We start from the raw sequence: 17,092 nt of genomic DNA on the forward strand, positions 1-17,092 counted from the left end.
AGACCTCTCTCTCTCTCTCTGCCTCTGCTTCTCTCTGTGTAACTCTGACTTTCAAATAAATAAATCTTTTTATTTTATCTTATTTATTTGACAGGTAGAGTTATAGACAGAGAGAGAGACAGAGAGAAAGGTCTTCCTTCTGTTGGTTCACTCCCCAAATGGCCACAAAGGCCAGAGCTGCACCGATCCGATCCGAAGCCTGGAGCCAGGTGTTTCTTCCTGGTCTCCCATGCGGATGCAGGGGCGCAAGCACTTGGGCCATCCTCCACTGCCCTCCTGGGCCACAGCAGAGCTGGACTGGAAGAGGAACAACCAGGACTAGAACCTGGCGCCCATATGGGATACTGGCTTATTACTATTGCAAATTTATTAATAAGCACCCAGTAACAAAAGGATATGGGCACTAGCAAAATGATTAGCTAATCCTTGTTTTCAAATGAGCCACGGCGCCGGCCCCATAAATAAATCTTTTTTAAAAAGATTCAGCTGCTTTTACTCTATAAATTCTTGGGAGTGAAAATATTAGTATGTTATGCTGAATTTTTCCTTTGAACTTGATTCTAAAGTGACTGAAACATCTCTGTGAAAAGGTGTTTTTTTTAATCTCTGAAAAAATCCCCCCCCCCTTTTTTTTTTTAACCTAGAAACCTTTTAATTTAAGGTAGACAAACTTCATGCATTTTGAATATACAAATTTAGGGACATAGTGATTCTTCCCACCCTTCCTCCATCCCACATGCACTACTACCCTTCTTCTTCCTCCCTCTATTCCCATTCTTAGTTTTTACTAAGATCTATTTTCAATTAACTTTATACTCATAAGATTAACATATACTAATTAAATAATTCAACAAATAGTATGAAAAAATAATACCTGTTCCTTAACAGTTGATACAAGGGCTGTTCAAAGTCAGTGCATCACAAAGTATCAGTTTTACTTCTATAGATTACCTTTTAGGTACTCTCTAGTTACCACAGATCAGGGAGAAATATGGTATTTATCTTTTTGGGATTGGCTTATTTCACTTATTAAAAATTATTTCACAAATTAAAAATGTTTGTTGTAAAGCTGAAGAATTCTTTTTTTACCTAAATATATATATAAATCTTTGAGGTCATATTTTAAATTTACAGTATAGTCTAAGAGGTCAGCAAGTATACAGTAAAAGGATCATATTTCAGCAGAATATGGGGAAGGACTATGAAGAATAAGATGCAAAAGATCCATTTCACCCATTTACAGTAAAATTGAAACTAACCACAGATCATCAGAACTCTAGTAGTGTATCATTTTTTTTAAAACTTTTATTTAATGAATATAAATTTCCAAAGTACAGCTTATGGATTACAATGGCTTCCCCCCCATAACGTCCCTCCCACCCGCATCCCTCCCCTTTCCCATCTAGTAGTGTATCATTTTTAACAATTTGTTTGGTGAAGATATAAAGAAAATTTGATAGAACTCCACCTGTAGCAGTACTGATACACGCAAACATTTCTTTCAGTCCCATGTTTTGATCTAGTGTCCGCCTTCCCCTCCATCCTAGCTTCCCTTTGAGACGGTCTTGCTCATCATGCATCAGCTCCATTGGCCTTTCAGCAGGCCCAGCTCTGGCACCAGTGGTTCCCTTTGTCTGGAACATCAGCCCTCAAAGCCTGCCTCCTCTTTGAAACTCAGATCCCCTACTCAGCACCCAGCTGACAGTCTCCCCCAGCACTTCCATCCTGCCTCCTTCCCTGTCGTCTCCTGACTGTCCTGTAGTCCTCAGCTGTTCACTGTCTGTCTTTCCCATTAGTGGCTAAAGTATCGTTAGGAGGAAGGCTTGCTGTGGTTCACTGCAGTAGTCCCAGTGCTATGCCTAACAGTAGTCGGTGTTTCACACAAGTTTACACATGCAAATGGGAAAGCTTTCATCTTGAATTGCTATACTGGCCACCTAATTTATTATATTTAAATTTTTATGAGATATTTGCATTTTTTAGATCAAATATTTTTTTCAGATGCTGAGAGAAATGGAAATATATTAATTAGTAGAAAGAACAATTGAGCAAGAAGTGAAAACAAGGATTAGCTAATCATTTTGCTAGTGCCCATATCCTTTTGTTACTGGGTGCTTATTAATAAATTTGCAATAGTAATAAGCTTGTGGGTTCTTGCCTTATATTCAGAGAAGAATTTTGAATACTGGCACAAACGAATGGGGCAGCATGGTAAGTTTGAAGTGTTTTATTCAGTGAGGTACATGCATAGGAGAGTGAGAGCCCTATCTAAAAGAGAGGGAAACCTGGATTCATACCGAGCAGCAGGGTCAGCCATGTAGAGGAGCACACAGACCAGAAAGCATGGGGCTGGTAGCCCAGAGGCCACCCACCCAGAAGGTGCAGGGCAGCCAGGGCTTGCAATGACGAAAGAGGCAAAAAGCAGAAAGGGCCGGGCACACCGTGTCTCAGGCCTTTAATCCACTTCCAAAGGGGGGTGGCTAATTAGTCTGATTGGCAGGTGGGAACACAGGTGTGTCCAGGTAGGGGGATGCGATCACACAGGGGGTGTGGTGAAGGCATGGTCTTCCAGCTCACAAACCTGATCAATTTTATTCTATATGTCTGCTAACAACACTTTTACCTCCTTGGAAGAGCGAAGGCTCAAGGTTGAGATGATCTTCTCTGGGTAATGATGTAATCAATCATGCTTGCATAACGAATTCTCCAGGAAACCCTGAAAGGACAGGGTTAGTGAGCTTCCTGGTTGCTGATCACCTGCAGGTACCTGGAGACGACAAGGAGGTGACAAGGAAGCTCTGTGCCCTCTTTCATATACTTTTCCTTATGCATCTCTTCATGCAGCTGCTCATCTGTATCCTGTGTAGTGTCTGCTATAGTAAGTGGGTAAATTGTAAGTAGTGTTTCCCTTAGGCCTGTGAGCTGCTCCAGCAAATCAATCAGACTAGAGGGGGAACCTTGCCTGGGAACCTTGCCTGGAGCATGCAGTTGGCATCTGTCTTGGTGGGTGTGTGTGTGTGTGTGTGTTTTAAAGATAGATTTATTTATTTATTTATTTTGACAGGCAGAGTTAGACAGTGAGAGAGAGAGAGACAGAGAGAAAAGTCTTCCTTTTCCTTTGGTTCACCCCCCAAATGGCCGCTACGGCCGGCGTGCTGCACCGATGTGAATTCAGGAGCCAGGTGCTTCCTCCTGGTCTCCCATGCGGGTACAGGGCCCAAGCACTTGGGCCATCCTCCACTGCCTTCCTGGGCCACAGCAGAGAGCTGGACTGGAAGAGGAGCAACTGGGACAGAATCCAGTGCCCCAACCGGGACTAGAACCTGGTGTGCCGGCGCCAAAGGCGGAGGATTAGCCAAGTGAGCTGCTGCGCTGGCCTATTTTATTTATTTGCAAGACGGAGTTACAGAGAGAGGTAGAGATGGAGAGAGGTCTTCCATCTCCCCAAATGGCCACAAAGGCTGGAGCTGCGCCAATCTGAAGCCAGGAGCCAGGAGATTCTTCTGGGTTTCCAACGTGGGTGCAGGGGCCCAAGGTTTTGGGCCATCTTCTACTGATTTCTCAGGCTATTAGCAGAGAGCTGGATCGAAGTGGAGCAGGGATGGGAAAGGGGAAGGGGGAGGGAGAGGGAGAGGGGGAGAGGGAGGGAGAGGGGGAGGTCTTCCATCTGCTGGTTCACTCCCCAGTTGGCTGCAACAGCCGGAGCTGCACCCCATCTAAAAGCCAGGAGCCAGGCGCTTCTTCTAGATCTCCCATGTGGGTGCAGGGACCCAAGGCTGGGCCATCTTCAACTGCTTTCCCAAGCCATACCAGAGAACTAGAACGGAAGCGGAGCAGCTGGGTCTTGAACTGGCGCCCATATGGGATGCGGGCACCATAGGGACAGCTTTACCTGCTATGCCACAGTGCCTCTGCCCTGAGCATGGCCCCAGTACTTTTAAAATTTTGTATCATGGGGCCGGTGCTTCATTTCCCAAAGTCTCACACAGTTTGTACTGGGCCAGGCTGAAGTGAGAACTCCATTTGGGTCTATTATAATGGTAGCAGGGACTTAAGTGATCTCCTGCTGCCTCACAGGTGTGCATTAACAGGAAGCTGGATTGGAAGTGGAGCAATCTGCACTCCAACTAGCACTGCAATCTGAGGTGCAGGCATCCCAAGTGGTATCTTAACATGCTGCACCACAATGCCCACTCCTTAAGTGATTTCTTTTATGGTGATTTCAGTTATTGTTCAGTTAGATCTCTGTGGTGAAATGGTGTTACATTTATTTTCTCGAGATAACTATTTTGGCTTTACTGTGTATATTTTGACTTGTTACATTCTATATTGGGTGATCATCTTCTTTTCAAATCAGTGTAGTAACACTGCAGAAACTTATTTGCTACAATATAAGTATATGATATATACTGTATTTTTTAAAAAAATTCCTTTTATAATGATTTTATTTAACATTATAAGGGTTGACTTGTAAGTGTGTGGCTATGGATTCACCAATACCTATTTAAGTGTTAACAGCTCTTTAAAGAAGAGAGGTAGGTTTTCTTTAAGGATTACTGGGGCTGGCGCCGTGGCTCAATAGGCTAATCCTCCGCCTTGCGGTGCCGGCACACCAGGTTCTAGTCCCGGTCGGGGCACCGGATTCTGTCCCGGTTGCCCCTCTTCCAGGCCAGCTCTCTTCTGTGGCCCGGGAGTGCAGTGGAGGATGGCCCAAGTGCTTGGGCCCTGCACCCCATGGGAGACCAGGATAAACACCTGGCTCCTGCCTTCGGATCAGCGCGATGCGCCGGCCGCAGCACGGGGGCCGCAGCGGCCATTGGACGGTGAACCAACGGCAAAGGAAGACCTTTCTCTCTGTCTCTCTCTCTCTCACTGTCCACTCTGCCTGTCAAAAAAAAAAAAAAAAAAAAAAAAAGGATTACTTTGAGAGGTATGTGGACTTCTCTTGACATATTAGTGATACATTGAAGGGTCTTGGTGATAAGCAGATAATGCAGTTTAAAAATTCATATGACTGGGGCCAGCCCTGTGGCGTAGCAGATAAAGCTGCCACCTGCAGTGCCAGCATCCCATATGGGTATCAGTTTGAGTCCTGGCTGTTCTACTCGGATCCATCTCTCTGCTATGGCCTGGGAAAGCAGTGGAGGATGGCTGAAGTCCTTAGGCCCCTGCACCTGCATGGGAGACCCGGAGGAGGCTCCTGGCTCTTGGCTTCAGATTGGCACAGCTCTGGCTGTTGTGGCCAATTGGTGAGTGAACCAGCAGATGGAAGACCTCTCTCTCTCTCTCTCTCTCTCTCTCTCTGCCTCTCCTTCTCTGTCTGTGTAACTCTGACTTTCAAATAAAAAAATAAATAAACTCTTTAAAAAAAATTCATGTCATCCAGATAAATTGGACCATGCATCAGAGTTGACCGAGTAGTTTAATGATTTGTGTGTCATTCTGCTTATTAACCTGCAGCCATACTTATTTCATCTACAACTCCAGTCTCTTGGTTTTTTTTTTTTTTAGTGATGTTTATGATATTATGAGAGGTGGAACTTATTTATTTATTTATTTGTTTTTTAAAGATTTTATTTATTTATTTGAGAGGTAGAGTTATAGACAGTGAGAGGGAGAGACAGAGAGAAAGGTCTTCTTTCCGTTGGTTCACTCCCCAGAGTGCCACAACGGCCGGAGCTGCACTGATCTGAAGCCAGGAGCCAAGTACTTCCTCTCGGTCTCCTACATGGGTGCAGGAGCCCAAGCACTTGTGCCATCCTCTGCTGCTTTTTCCAGGCCATAGCGGAGAACTGGATCGGAAGGGGGCAGCCGGGATTAGAACCGGTGCCCATATGGGGTGCTGGTGCCGCAGGCAGAGGATTAACCTACTGTGCCACGGCGCCAGCCCTGGAACTTATTTTTAATGTTTTTATTCTTAATTGTGCTGAAAAATATAAAATTGACCAAGTTAACCATTGTTAAGTGTGTACAGTTCAATTGTTCATATTTTTGTGCACTGTTAGTCTGCAAAACTTTTCATCTTTCAGAACAGAAACTGTATATCCATTAAACAACAACACCCCATCTATGCCCCCTCCTACCTCATCTTCAGAATTTTCTATTTTCTGGCTCCATGAAGGTTGAACCTTATAGTATTTATTTCCGTGACTGGCTTGTTTAACTTAGCGTAATATCTTCAAGTTTCCTCCATGTTGTAGCGTGTGACAGAACTTCCTTCACACTGAATAATATTCTATTGCATGTATAGACCATATTTTGTTTTTCCATTCGTTTACCAAAGATATTTGGGTTGCATCACTCTTGGCTATGCAGTTATTTCTTTATGACCTTATTTTCAATTCTTTTGGGTGTATACTTGGAAATGGCATTCCTAGATTATATAGTAGTTCTGTTTTTAACTTTATACAGAACCATCAAATGTGTCCTGTAGTGATTGCACTATTTTATAATACAAACAGTGCAAAAAAGTTCTGAATTCTCCATGTGCTCACTAACATTTGTTCTATTCTTTCCTTTTTCTTTTTTTAATGGTAGGTATCCTGGTAAGTTTGAGGTCATTTCTCATTGTGGTTTTGATTTACCTTTATTTAATGATTAGTGACATTTAATGTCTTTTTGTTTGCATGTTGGCCATTTGTTTATTATCTTTGGAGAGATGTCTATTCAAGCTCTCTGCCCATTTTTAATTGGGTTGTTTTCTTGTTGAGTCATTGGATTTTTAAAATGAACTCTATTAACCCATTATTAGATATATGATTTGCAGGTATTTTTTCACATTCTGTAAGTTGCCTTTTCACTTTATTGATTGTTTCTTTTTCCCGTACAGTTATTTTTAAGTTTGAGGTCGCCTCATTTGTTGTTTTTGCCTTTGTAACCTGTACTTTTGATGTCATATCAAATAAATCATTGCCAAATCCAATGTCTTGCAACATTTCTCCTGTGTTTTCTTCTAAAAGTTTTATAGTTCTGGGTCATCCATTTTAGGTCTCAGTCCATTTTGAGTAAATTTTTATATCAGGTGGAAGATAAAAGGCCAGCTTCATTGTTTTGTATGTGGATGTGCAGTTTTCCCAATACTGTTTATTGAGGAGATTGTCCTTTTCTTGTTATGTGATCTTGGCACACCTGTTGATCATTTGACCATATATACGTGAGAGTTCATCTGTGGGCTGCCTGTTCTGTTCACTGGTCTGTAAGTCTTTCTGTATACCAGGAATATATATTTAAAACATTTTATTTGTTTGTTCATTTGAAAGACAGAGAAAGAGCAAGAGCGCTTGCAAGAGAGACAGACAAAGGCTGATACAGAGAAGTCTTGCATCTGCTGGTTTGCTCCCTAAATGTCCACAACAGTTGGGACTGGGCCTGGGCCTGACTCAAGAGTCCAGAATTGTATCTGGGTCTTCCAAATGGGTGTCTGGGGGCTGGTGTTGTGAGGTAGTGGGTAAAGCCGCCGCCTGCAGTGCTGGCATCCCATATGGGCACCAGTTCAAGTCCCGGCTGCTCCACTTTCAATCCAACTTTCTGCTATGGCCTGGAAAGCAGTAGAAGAGGGCCCAAGGGCCCTGCACCTGCGTGGGAGCCCCAGGGGAAGCTCCTGGTTCCTGGCTTCAGATCAACACAGATCGACACAGCTGGGGATTGAACCAGCGGATGAGAGACCTCTTTCTTTCTCTCTCTCTGCCTCTCCTGTGTAACTCTTTCAAATAAAAAGAAATAAATCTTTAAAAACAAAAACAAAAACAAGTAGGTGTCAGAGACTGGACTACTTGAGCCATCTCTGCTGCCGCCAAGGGTGCGTGTTAACAAGAAACTGGAATTGGAAGTGGGACTTGAACTCAGGCACTCCCATATGGGATGCAGCATCTTACGTGTTGCTTTGACTGCTGTGCTGAAAGCCCACGCCAGCACCACGCTACTCTGATCACTGTAGCATTGTAGTATGTTTTGACATCAGGAAGTCTGAGTCTCCAGCTTTGTTCTTCCCCAGTCTGCTTGTTTGAAGTTCTTTGAGATTCCATACGATGTTTAGGATGGGTTTTTCTAGTTGTGTAAAAAAAGCAAATATCATTAGGATTTTGATAGCTATCCTCTTGATCTATAGATTGCGTTGGGTGATAATTTTAATTCTTCCAAATCCATGAACACAAGACATCTTTCCATTTTTTTTGTGTGTGGCTCCTTTGATATCTTTGAGCAATGTTATGTTCTTATCAACATATAGGGTCTTTAACCTGATTAAATTTATTCTGAAAGATTTACTTCTTTTTGATGCTATTGTAAATGGAATTGTTTTCTTAATTTTATTTCAGGTTGTTGCTTGTTAGTGTGTAAAAATGCAAATGATTTTTATGTATTGATTTTGTATCCAGCAATTTTGCTGAATTTGTTAAGATGTGTAGAGTTTTAGGGTTTTCCACATACATGGTCATGTCACCTATGAGCAGAGAAGGTTTCACTTCTTCATTTCTAATTTGGATGTGTTTTATTTATTTTTATTGCCTAGTTGACCTGATTAGGCCTTATGATACTGTGTACAATAGAAGTGGCAAAAGCAGGCAGCGTTGTTCGGTGCCTGTTCTGAGAGGCAACGCTTTCCATCTTTTACAACAGAGTAGGATGTTAGCAGTGGACTTTTTGTATATAGTCTCTATTGAGATAATTTCCTTCCATTCTTAGTTTGCTGAGTTTTTTTTTTTTTTTATCGTGACAAGATCTTGATTGTTTTCAAATATTTTTTCTACATCAACTGATATGATCATTTTTGTACTTCATTCTGTTAATGTGGTGTCTTATACTGATTAATTTTTGTATCTTAATATAGCCTTGTATTCCAGGAATAAATTTCACTTCCTAGTGTGTCATCCTTCAGTGTGCTGTTAAAGTGGTTTACACTCTGATTTGAATATTTGGCCTTTAGTCAAATTGCCTCCTCCCATTGTTTTATTTAAAAAGATAGTTTGTTTATTGAGGATACTTAAGTTCCATGGCTTGTGATTGGTTGATAGGCTTTAGAAGTCACTTCAATCTGTAGGTTCACTTGTATCTAGTTTTCTTGCCATATATTTTTTTTTTAAGATTTATTTTTTTATTTGAAGGTCAGAGTTACACACAGAGAGAAAGTAGAGGGTGAGGGTGAGGGAGAAGGAGAGGGAGGGAGGGAGAGAGGGAGAGAGAGAGAGAGAGAGAGAGAAAGAGAGAGAGAAAGAGAGAGAGAAAGAGAGAGAGAGAGAGAAAGTCTTCTATCCGCTGCTTCACTCCCCAGATGGCTGCAATGGCTGGAGCTGCACTGATGCGAAGCCAGGAGCCAAGAGCCTCCTCTGGGTCCCCACATGGGTGCAGGGGCCTAAGGACATGGGCCATTCTCCACTACCTTCTCAGGCTATAGCAGAGAGAGCTGAATCAGAAGTGGAGCAGCTGGGACTCAACCAGCGCCCATATGCAATGCCAGTACTGTAGGCAGCAGCCTTATCCGCTATGCCACTGTGCTGAGCCCCTCTTGCCAAATTTTAAGAAACCATAATTTCCTCTGTGAATATTTCATTGCATCCTGTAATGGGAGCCTTGTGAGATATATCTATATATCCATATGTAGACATATCTATCTATGTATCTATGTATGTTTGTATCTATCTATCTATCTATCTATCTATCTATCTAGTTGATTATGTCCTGTTATCCCCTGTGTGACTTGTAAATTGTTAGTTCTAGAGTTTTGGGTGCATTTTTATTTCTTAAGTTGTGTTTTTTTTTTTTTTTTCAATTTCATTTTATTTGAAAGGGAGAAAGCCAGAGAGACCTACAGACACACACACACACACACACACACACAGAGAAAGAATCTTCCTGCCCATGACAACCAGGGCTAGGCCAGGCAAAAGCCAGGAGCCCAGAACTCAATGCAGGTCTCATGTGGGTGGCAGGGACCCGAGCACTTGTGGCTTCATCCGCTGATTCTCACAGTGTTTATTCACAGGAAGCTGAATTGGAAGCAGAGTAGCTGGAACTCTTACCAGGTACTCTGATAGGAGGTGTGGGCATCCCAAGCGGTGACTTACCCAATATGCCACCTGCCTGTCTCATTTATAAATTTTGCTTAGACTGTATTATAGGTTGGATAGGATTTGTCTTACCAAAACTCATGTAGCTGTTTAAACTCTGATTCCTTAGTGTTAGTGATTACTTGATTAAGGGTCTCTAATAATGGTATGTGAGAGTTAGGGCTGGTGGGAGGTCTTTGCGTTGTTGGGGTTGTGTCCTTGGAGGGAAGTTCTGAGAGGTTTGATTTATTTTAGAGTTCAGCCTAGGTTTTTTCTCTGTCTCCTTCCTGTCCCACCGTGTGATCTGTTGCTTTACACCTGCCTTGAACAGCTGTCCTCGGATGCTGGTCTTTGGGGCCACCTGATCCTGTAACCTTTCAGCTATTTCAAATAAACAATTTGTTTCCCCAAGACACTACTTTCAGGTAGTGGACTGATTCAATGTTCATAGGTGATATATATCAGACCATCATGAGGTGCTTAGAATGAGGATCATTGCCTGGATCCATTAATTGAGAAGGAACTGCACAATTTGATATTCTAATTCTGTCATTATATTTTTATTAGTTGTAGTACTTCATGAAGATAAACTTACCCTCATCAGTATTTGATTACTCAGTGGAATAGTTGTTTTATTAGTCAGGTTTTGTTACTTAAGTCAAATACTTGAGAGGGGCTACTTAGTAGGGAAGTAGTTGGAGATTCACAGTCTAAGATTGAATGTCCCCATTAGTCTGGCATTGGCAGTGGCAAAGTGGGTGTGGAGGAACAATCATGGAAAACCAGGAAGCAGAGAGACACAGGGAGCACACAACACTTACATAGTCCAGGTTTTCTTGAACTGTCTTTCAAGGGCAGGCCCTTCGTAACCTAATGACCTCCCATTAGACCTATCTCTTAGATGCCATAAATCAATCAAATCTCCTCTTAAATGCATCAACCATTAACATGTCTTGTAAAAATTATTTATTTAAATCTCAGAGAAAAATCCTCAAATGGTTGCAACACCTGGGGCCAGCCTGGGCCAAAACCCCAAGCCCAGCCGGTGTCCCACATGGTTGGCGGGGAGCCAAGTATTTGAACTGTCATCTGTGGCCTCCCAGAGTGCTCTTTAGCAGGAAGCTGGAATTGGAAGCAGATCTAGCATTCGACCCAAATCCAAGATGGGCTGTGAGTGTCCCAAGGAACATGTTAACTCCTACAGCAAATGCCTGCCCAGACTTTGGAGTTTAATGTCTACATGAGTTTTGGAACCAACTCCTATTCAGTCTGTAACAGCTGACATAGGGATGGTAGAATGAATGCTTGAAATTTTTTTTAACTTCTTAGTTAATTTTTTTTTAAAGACTTATTTATTTGAAAGACAGAGTTACAGAGAGAGAGACAGAGAGAGATTTTTCGTCTGCTGGTTCACTCCCCAGATGGCTGCAACAGCTGGAGCTATGCCAATCTGAAGCCAGAAGCCAGGAGCTTCTTCAAATTCTCCCACATGGGTGCAGGGCCCAAGGACTTAGACCATCTTCTACTGCTTTCCTAGGCCATAGCAGAGAGCTGGATCAGAAGAGGAGCAGCTGGGACTGGAACTGGTGCCCATATGCGATGCCAGCACTTCAGGCCAGAGCTTTAACCTGCTCACCATAGCGCCGGCCCCATTGGTTAGTTTTTAAAAACATTTTCTGATGAGTGTCTTTGACCAGGAGCCCTGTGATCATCACCAGTGCCTACTGTTTTTGGACCTTTTGTATACATTAGCTATTTGATTTTATTGAAGTAGAGTCTGCCGTTTCCTTGCTTTGTAGTTGAGGAGACTGAGGCTCAGAAGGCATAAATTCCCCTCCAGTACCCAGCAGGGAGGTCGCAGAACTCTGTGTGTACCAGGTTTGCCTGTCTCCAGAACATGTTCTGTCGCCACAGCTTAGAGTGCTTGCTGAGGGGCCTGGTGGGATTTGGAGAGTGTGAAGAACCACTTGAGGTTACTGGGGAAGAGTCAAGAAGGGCCTTTCACTGACTTTAAGGATTAGGGTCTGTTTGCTCAGTTGCAATCAGTGGAACCACTCTTGGGCTTCTGTCTTTGCCTCAGCTTAATATCTATGAGTATTTATTGTCTGAGTGTCTGTGCAGGTTACTGGGAAGCAGTGCTGCTGCTGTGTGTTCTAGATCTGACCTAGTGAGCAATTCAGTCCAAGAGAAAAGGATTCATGGAGGAGATTTGGATTCTGATCCTTAGGGATAAGCGTCTACTGACCACCAAATTACTTAAATATCAGTGACATAGTTTGGTGCTGGTGTCATGGTGTAGTGAGTTTAGCTGCCTCCTGTGATGCCGACATCCTGTATGGGCACCAGTTGGAGTCCCAGCTGCTCCACTTCCAATCCAGCTGCCTGCTAATATGTCCAGGAAGGCAGCAGAGGATGGGCCAAGTGCTTGAGCCCCTGCTACCTGTGTGGGTGGCCCGGATGGAGTTCCAGGCTCCTGTCTGGCCTGGCCCAGCCTTGAGCTTTTGACCATGTGGGGAGAGAACAAACCAGTGGTTGGAAGATCTCTTTCTGTCCTGTTTCTGCCTCTCCCTCTGTATCTCTGCCTTTTCAATAGATAAATGTCTTTTAAAAAACCAGTTACATAGTTTCAAAAGAAACAGAGAAGACACCTTGGGTAGCTAGTCCTATTGGAGGGCTACTAGGGAAGCAGGCAGCTAAGGGAACCACAGGTGAACAGCTGAAGCAATGGCAGATACTCCGTAGTGCTTCACAGAGAGCGTGGAGTTCGGATGAAGACCGCGGCGTGGATGGGTCCGAGGCGTTCTCTCTCAGGAGCTGACATTTGGGAAGCACCTGAACGAAAGGGAAGAAGAGCCCAACAGCAGCAGGGGACAGCAGAGGCAGGATTGCCTCAGGTTCTCGGGAAATAGCTACTGAAGGTGGTTGTGAGACTCGGAGTAGCAGCCGCAGATCAGCTCCTGCGCAGGGAGTTCAGGGCGTCTTTGTACACCAGGACACGCGTATCTCCGCTCCCGGCATGGGCATCTCCTTATACGGCTTTTGTTACTGTCGCAGGCTTTCCTCTTCCTTTTGATTCCCCTTGCCTTGCCTTTACTTTCCAATTTCAATAAAGAATGTCCTTGCTTTGTTAACCGAAGGACAGGGCCTGAGTTCTGTCTCAGGTTTCCTCTGAAGACGTGGAAATCCTGTGTAGATTCCCTGGGGCCAGATAAATGAATCCATTGTAATATCTCCCATGTTTTTGGGGAAACATCATTGTTTAAATTATTCATAATGTAATTATTTAAAGTAATTGTAGCTCATTGTGTATATATTTTGTACTTAGGATAAGGGCCTGATGTTTTGGGTTTAGATAATCAGAAATAAATTTCTTGTTGATGTTCTTAACAGAATTTTGAACTGGCAGCATGACCTACGTGTGGCAGCTACCCTTGTTTCTACAAACTCTTGCCTTGGAGGTTTTGTATTTCCATGAAACAGTTTTCCTGAATGTGTCCTTTAGAGGAAGTGTAAATTATCCTCATGCTGTTGTGGTAATTAGAGCATGGTGAGAAATCACGCTGAGTTTGTGCAAGTCCAAGCCCTGGCAGTGGAAGGGCGTCAGTACAGGTGCGGGTATCCTGGAGGGCATGGAGAAGGTGTCTGCTTTGTCCCCAGAGTTTTAGTTCTGGTCTAGTTCAGTATTTAATGTATATTCATGTCCTTTAGTATTTAGTCTGTTTCACTGTTTTCTGGCCCACTGAATTCAGATAATTTGATAAAGTAGTTCTTTGTGCTAACAAGCAGGGTGCTAAACTTTGAAATTAAGAAAACTAAGGTCAATTTAAAATGTGTTAGAACGTATTCATCACCCTGTGTCTAATGTCTTGGCAGGGCCATGGGCTCTTATTTAACCTGCCAGGAGACAGACTGGCAGCAGCTGTCAGCTGAAACCTGGCTGTGTGCAGGAGACTGATGGAGGCACAAAATAAAATGGAGAAAATTTCAAAGTACTACTCTGTGTGTGTGTGTGTGTGTTTCTTTAAATAAAGAATGACACATTCTCTTGGAATAGAATTTTATATTCTATTTGTTAAGGCTATTCTGACTTCATGAGAGATGATCCTAAGATTGAACTGTTTTTAAAAAGTGTTTTGTATAAAGTCTGAATTTGTCTCTGAACAGCATCGTCACTGGGTCACACAAGCCAGCTGATATAATAAGCATGTTTTACAACCTGTTTGGCTCACGTTTCCCAGTAGACCTAAAATGTCAGAGGAAAAGCATGCATTTGCAATATATTCTTAGCTGCTCCCTCTGTCACTCAGCTGTCAAGTCCTATGGAATCTGAAATAGAACCCACCAATGGGAGACAGGCTGCTCACTGTTTAGTCCAGTGACTACTGGGCCGGGACGGCTTTATCATGCGCTGCAGCCTCCCTGTTGCTGTGTTACACAACAGGATGCAGAGTGCTGTGCAGGGTTTCCAGTGGGTGCCTGCAAGGGAAAGACAGCTTCTAAGGAATGAGAAATAGGAGGAGTTAGTCCCTGACCTGGGGCTGATCTTCATCAAGTGCTACACAGGAAGAGAGAATATTTTCAAGCATTATGAAGACAGAGAAGGATCCCGAAGATGAAGAAAACGTCATTAGGGATCCAAGCTAAGTGTTGCCTGGCATGCGAGGGACTGGGTCACTGGTTAGGAGTTTGAGAGCTTTCTTTGTGAACTAAAGAGACTTGTAACTCTGTACAGAGTATTCTGCTGTTAGTAACAAAAGCTGAATCCTGTGTATCATGAACTGTTGGCTTTCGTGTGCTCCTGAGAACAGGGTAGGTATCCAGTGGTCCCGTGGGACACACAGGAGTCTCCTGTAGGTTTTCTGTACCGCCTGGTCTTAAAATGTCCTCTTTTTACTAGTTTCTGATTCTTTGTATTACTATTTTTTCCTGATTTATTCGAGTAGCAGATTGGAACAGTGTTAGAAAACAGATGTTCTTGTTTCTTTTTCTGGGTTTAAAATCAGATTGATGGAATATTAACAATTGTGCAGTAATACTGTTCAGTCACATTGGACTGAAAGTGAAAACAGAGCTTGATGGAGTAGAATTGAGATCCACAAACAAATCTGAACCTTTCATCACATTTAAGAAGTTTTAGTTTTCGATTTTACAGCTTTTTAGTGATTTAAGTAGCTTCTTTCTCTACCAGCAAATTTACTTGGAAATAAATAATCTCAGTTTATTTGCAAGTATAAACTAATGAATTCAGAGCAAGTTTTTGTGTGTTAAATGTGACTTAATCTCTTAGGCATTTGCAAACATAGTGCCTGTTAAGCTTACTAGTACTACTGAAATTACAGCCAGCAAACCTTTTGTTTTAAAGCTAAGAAAAATGTAGTTCAGGCTTTCAGTCATAAAGTAGAGCTATTCTAGAGCTACTCACAGTTGGCAATTTGTACTTTAGATGTGAATCTCCAGATTTCAGCTAAATTAGAGACAACAGTTCTGAAGTCTCTGTAGGTACTGAAATCAGGTTCCATGAAAGTAGTATATTTGGAGAGTGAGTGAAGATTGTAATGTATTTATCATTTTTTTGCATTTATTTTTCACTTCTAGTATTTGATGAGTTTATGATGTATTTATCCAGAAAGTTGGTACTGCTGATTTGGAGGGCAGAGTAGGTAGACAATCAGGTTGATCACACACTTGAGAAGAAATGCATCTGATTCATTTTCCCTGGGAGATTTCTACAGCACCAGAATTTGTGAGATAGGATTTGCTTTGTCAGTTAAGTGAAAATATGTGAACTTTTTTTTGTTGTTGTTCTAATTTGATGTAAGATTTAAAAACCTAAAATTTTTATTTAACCGTTTATATAGAATATGTTTTAGTTTTAGTTGTTTTTTTTTTTGTTGTTGTTGTTCTGTGTTCTGTAATTTCTGCACATTGAGAAAAGATCCAGCATTTTGGCTTCAAAATATCTTGAACATATTTTCTATAATCAATGGGAAAGATAATTTTGATGTAATTAAAATGTGTATTATATGGTACATCCTCTTATTTTAAAAAACTATCCTTATCACTGTATTTCTAAAGTCGTATTTATGAAATGAAGGAAGTTTATATTCCTTAAATAAAAGGCTTCTTTGTGTGAGGGGGGACCTGTCCTTGATCTTTCTTATAACATGTGTACCAACATTTATTAAAATTAAAAATCTTTTAAAACTTAGAGTAATACATATTGAATATAAAGGAAGAAAATTAAAATTATCTGTAATCCTATCATTTAAGGAATCCAAGTAGTTAGTGCTTCAGAGTCTTTTTAATTATTTTCTATGTGGAACTTTGTTTTTTTCCTAACATGAACACATAATGAATTTTTTGTACTGAATATGAGTGTGCCTATGTATAATTATCCTCTATGAATGCATTTCTAGAAGTACCTTTTAAATAAGTGCTTCGGTCGAGGGTGGGGTGGGGAAGAGGGCTTGGGTCTTCAAATGTATACAGGTTCCACCACATGGAAGAGACTTGGGAGCTAAGTTATCATGGCCAAATCTGAACGTGGGGGTTAGGGATAGGAACAGCAAGAGAATGGGCCATGTTGACTTGTTTTTTCCTTCCTGTAGCATGCAACAGACTGGAATAAATATGATGACCGATTGATGAAAGCAGCAGAGAGAGGGGATGTAGAAAAGGTATCCGCAATCCTTGCGAGAAAGGGAGTCAATCCAGCCAAACTGGATGTGGAAGGCAGATCTGCGTAAGTACTGCAGGTGATGTGAACCTGTCTGAGGGGTTTTGGTGGGCTCCTGTGTACACGTGAGACTTGAGAATTGTGGTTATCATCTGTTTCTTCTACACACTTTACCCAAGCCCTCAGTGTAAAACCTTTCACACCAGGTTCCCAGGGCAGGGAGACTACACAGCACACTGCCTGGCTGTCTGGTTGTGTGGGCTGTGTGGAAAACCACAGCCTGCAGTTACTTGTTGCTTGTCAGTTTTTATATTTCTTATCATACTCAATCTTTGAAGCAGCCCTTTAAAAGAAGTAGGAAAAAGTTTACAGG

General features: G+C 42.2%; 1 protein-coding gene across 30 annotated transcripts in view; it reads left to right on the forward strand.

The window, feature by feature from the left end:
• The window catches only part of UACA (uveal autoantigen with coiled-coil domains and ankyrin repeats), a 108,713-nt gene that overhangs the window by 35,120 nt on the left and 56,501 nt on the right, over positions 1 to 17,092 (forward strand). For 18 of the 30 annotated variants that reach the window (XR_011381122.1, XR_007915507.2, XM_070054776.1 and 15 more), the window contains one exon: positions 16,652 to 16,785. The exons of 4 other annotated variants lie outside the window; for them this stretch is intronic. Coding sequence is in view for 20 of the 26 variants with exons in the window: in XM_070054776.1 (XP_069910877.1) it covers positions 16,652 to 16,785 (134 nt within the window). In the remaining 6 variants the exon portion in view is untranslated. Of the gene's footprint in view, positions 1 to 14,265; positions 14,853 to 16,651; positions 16,786 to 17,092 lie in introns of those variants that run through there. 8 more of the 30 variants (XR_011381121.1, XM_008249301.4, XM_070054767.1 and 5 more) reach the window with 3 other exon arrangements.

Source organism: Oryctolagus cuniculus, chromosome 12 (genome assembly GCF_964237555.1).
Source record: "Oryctolagus cuniculus chromosome 12, mOryCun1.1, whole genome shotgun sequence".
NCBI lineage: Eukaryota > Metazoa > Chordata > Mammalia > Lagomorpha > Leporidae > Oryctolagus > Oryctolagus cuniculus.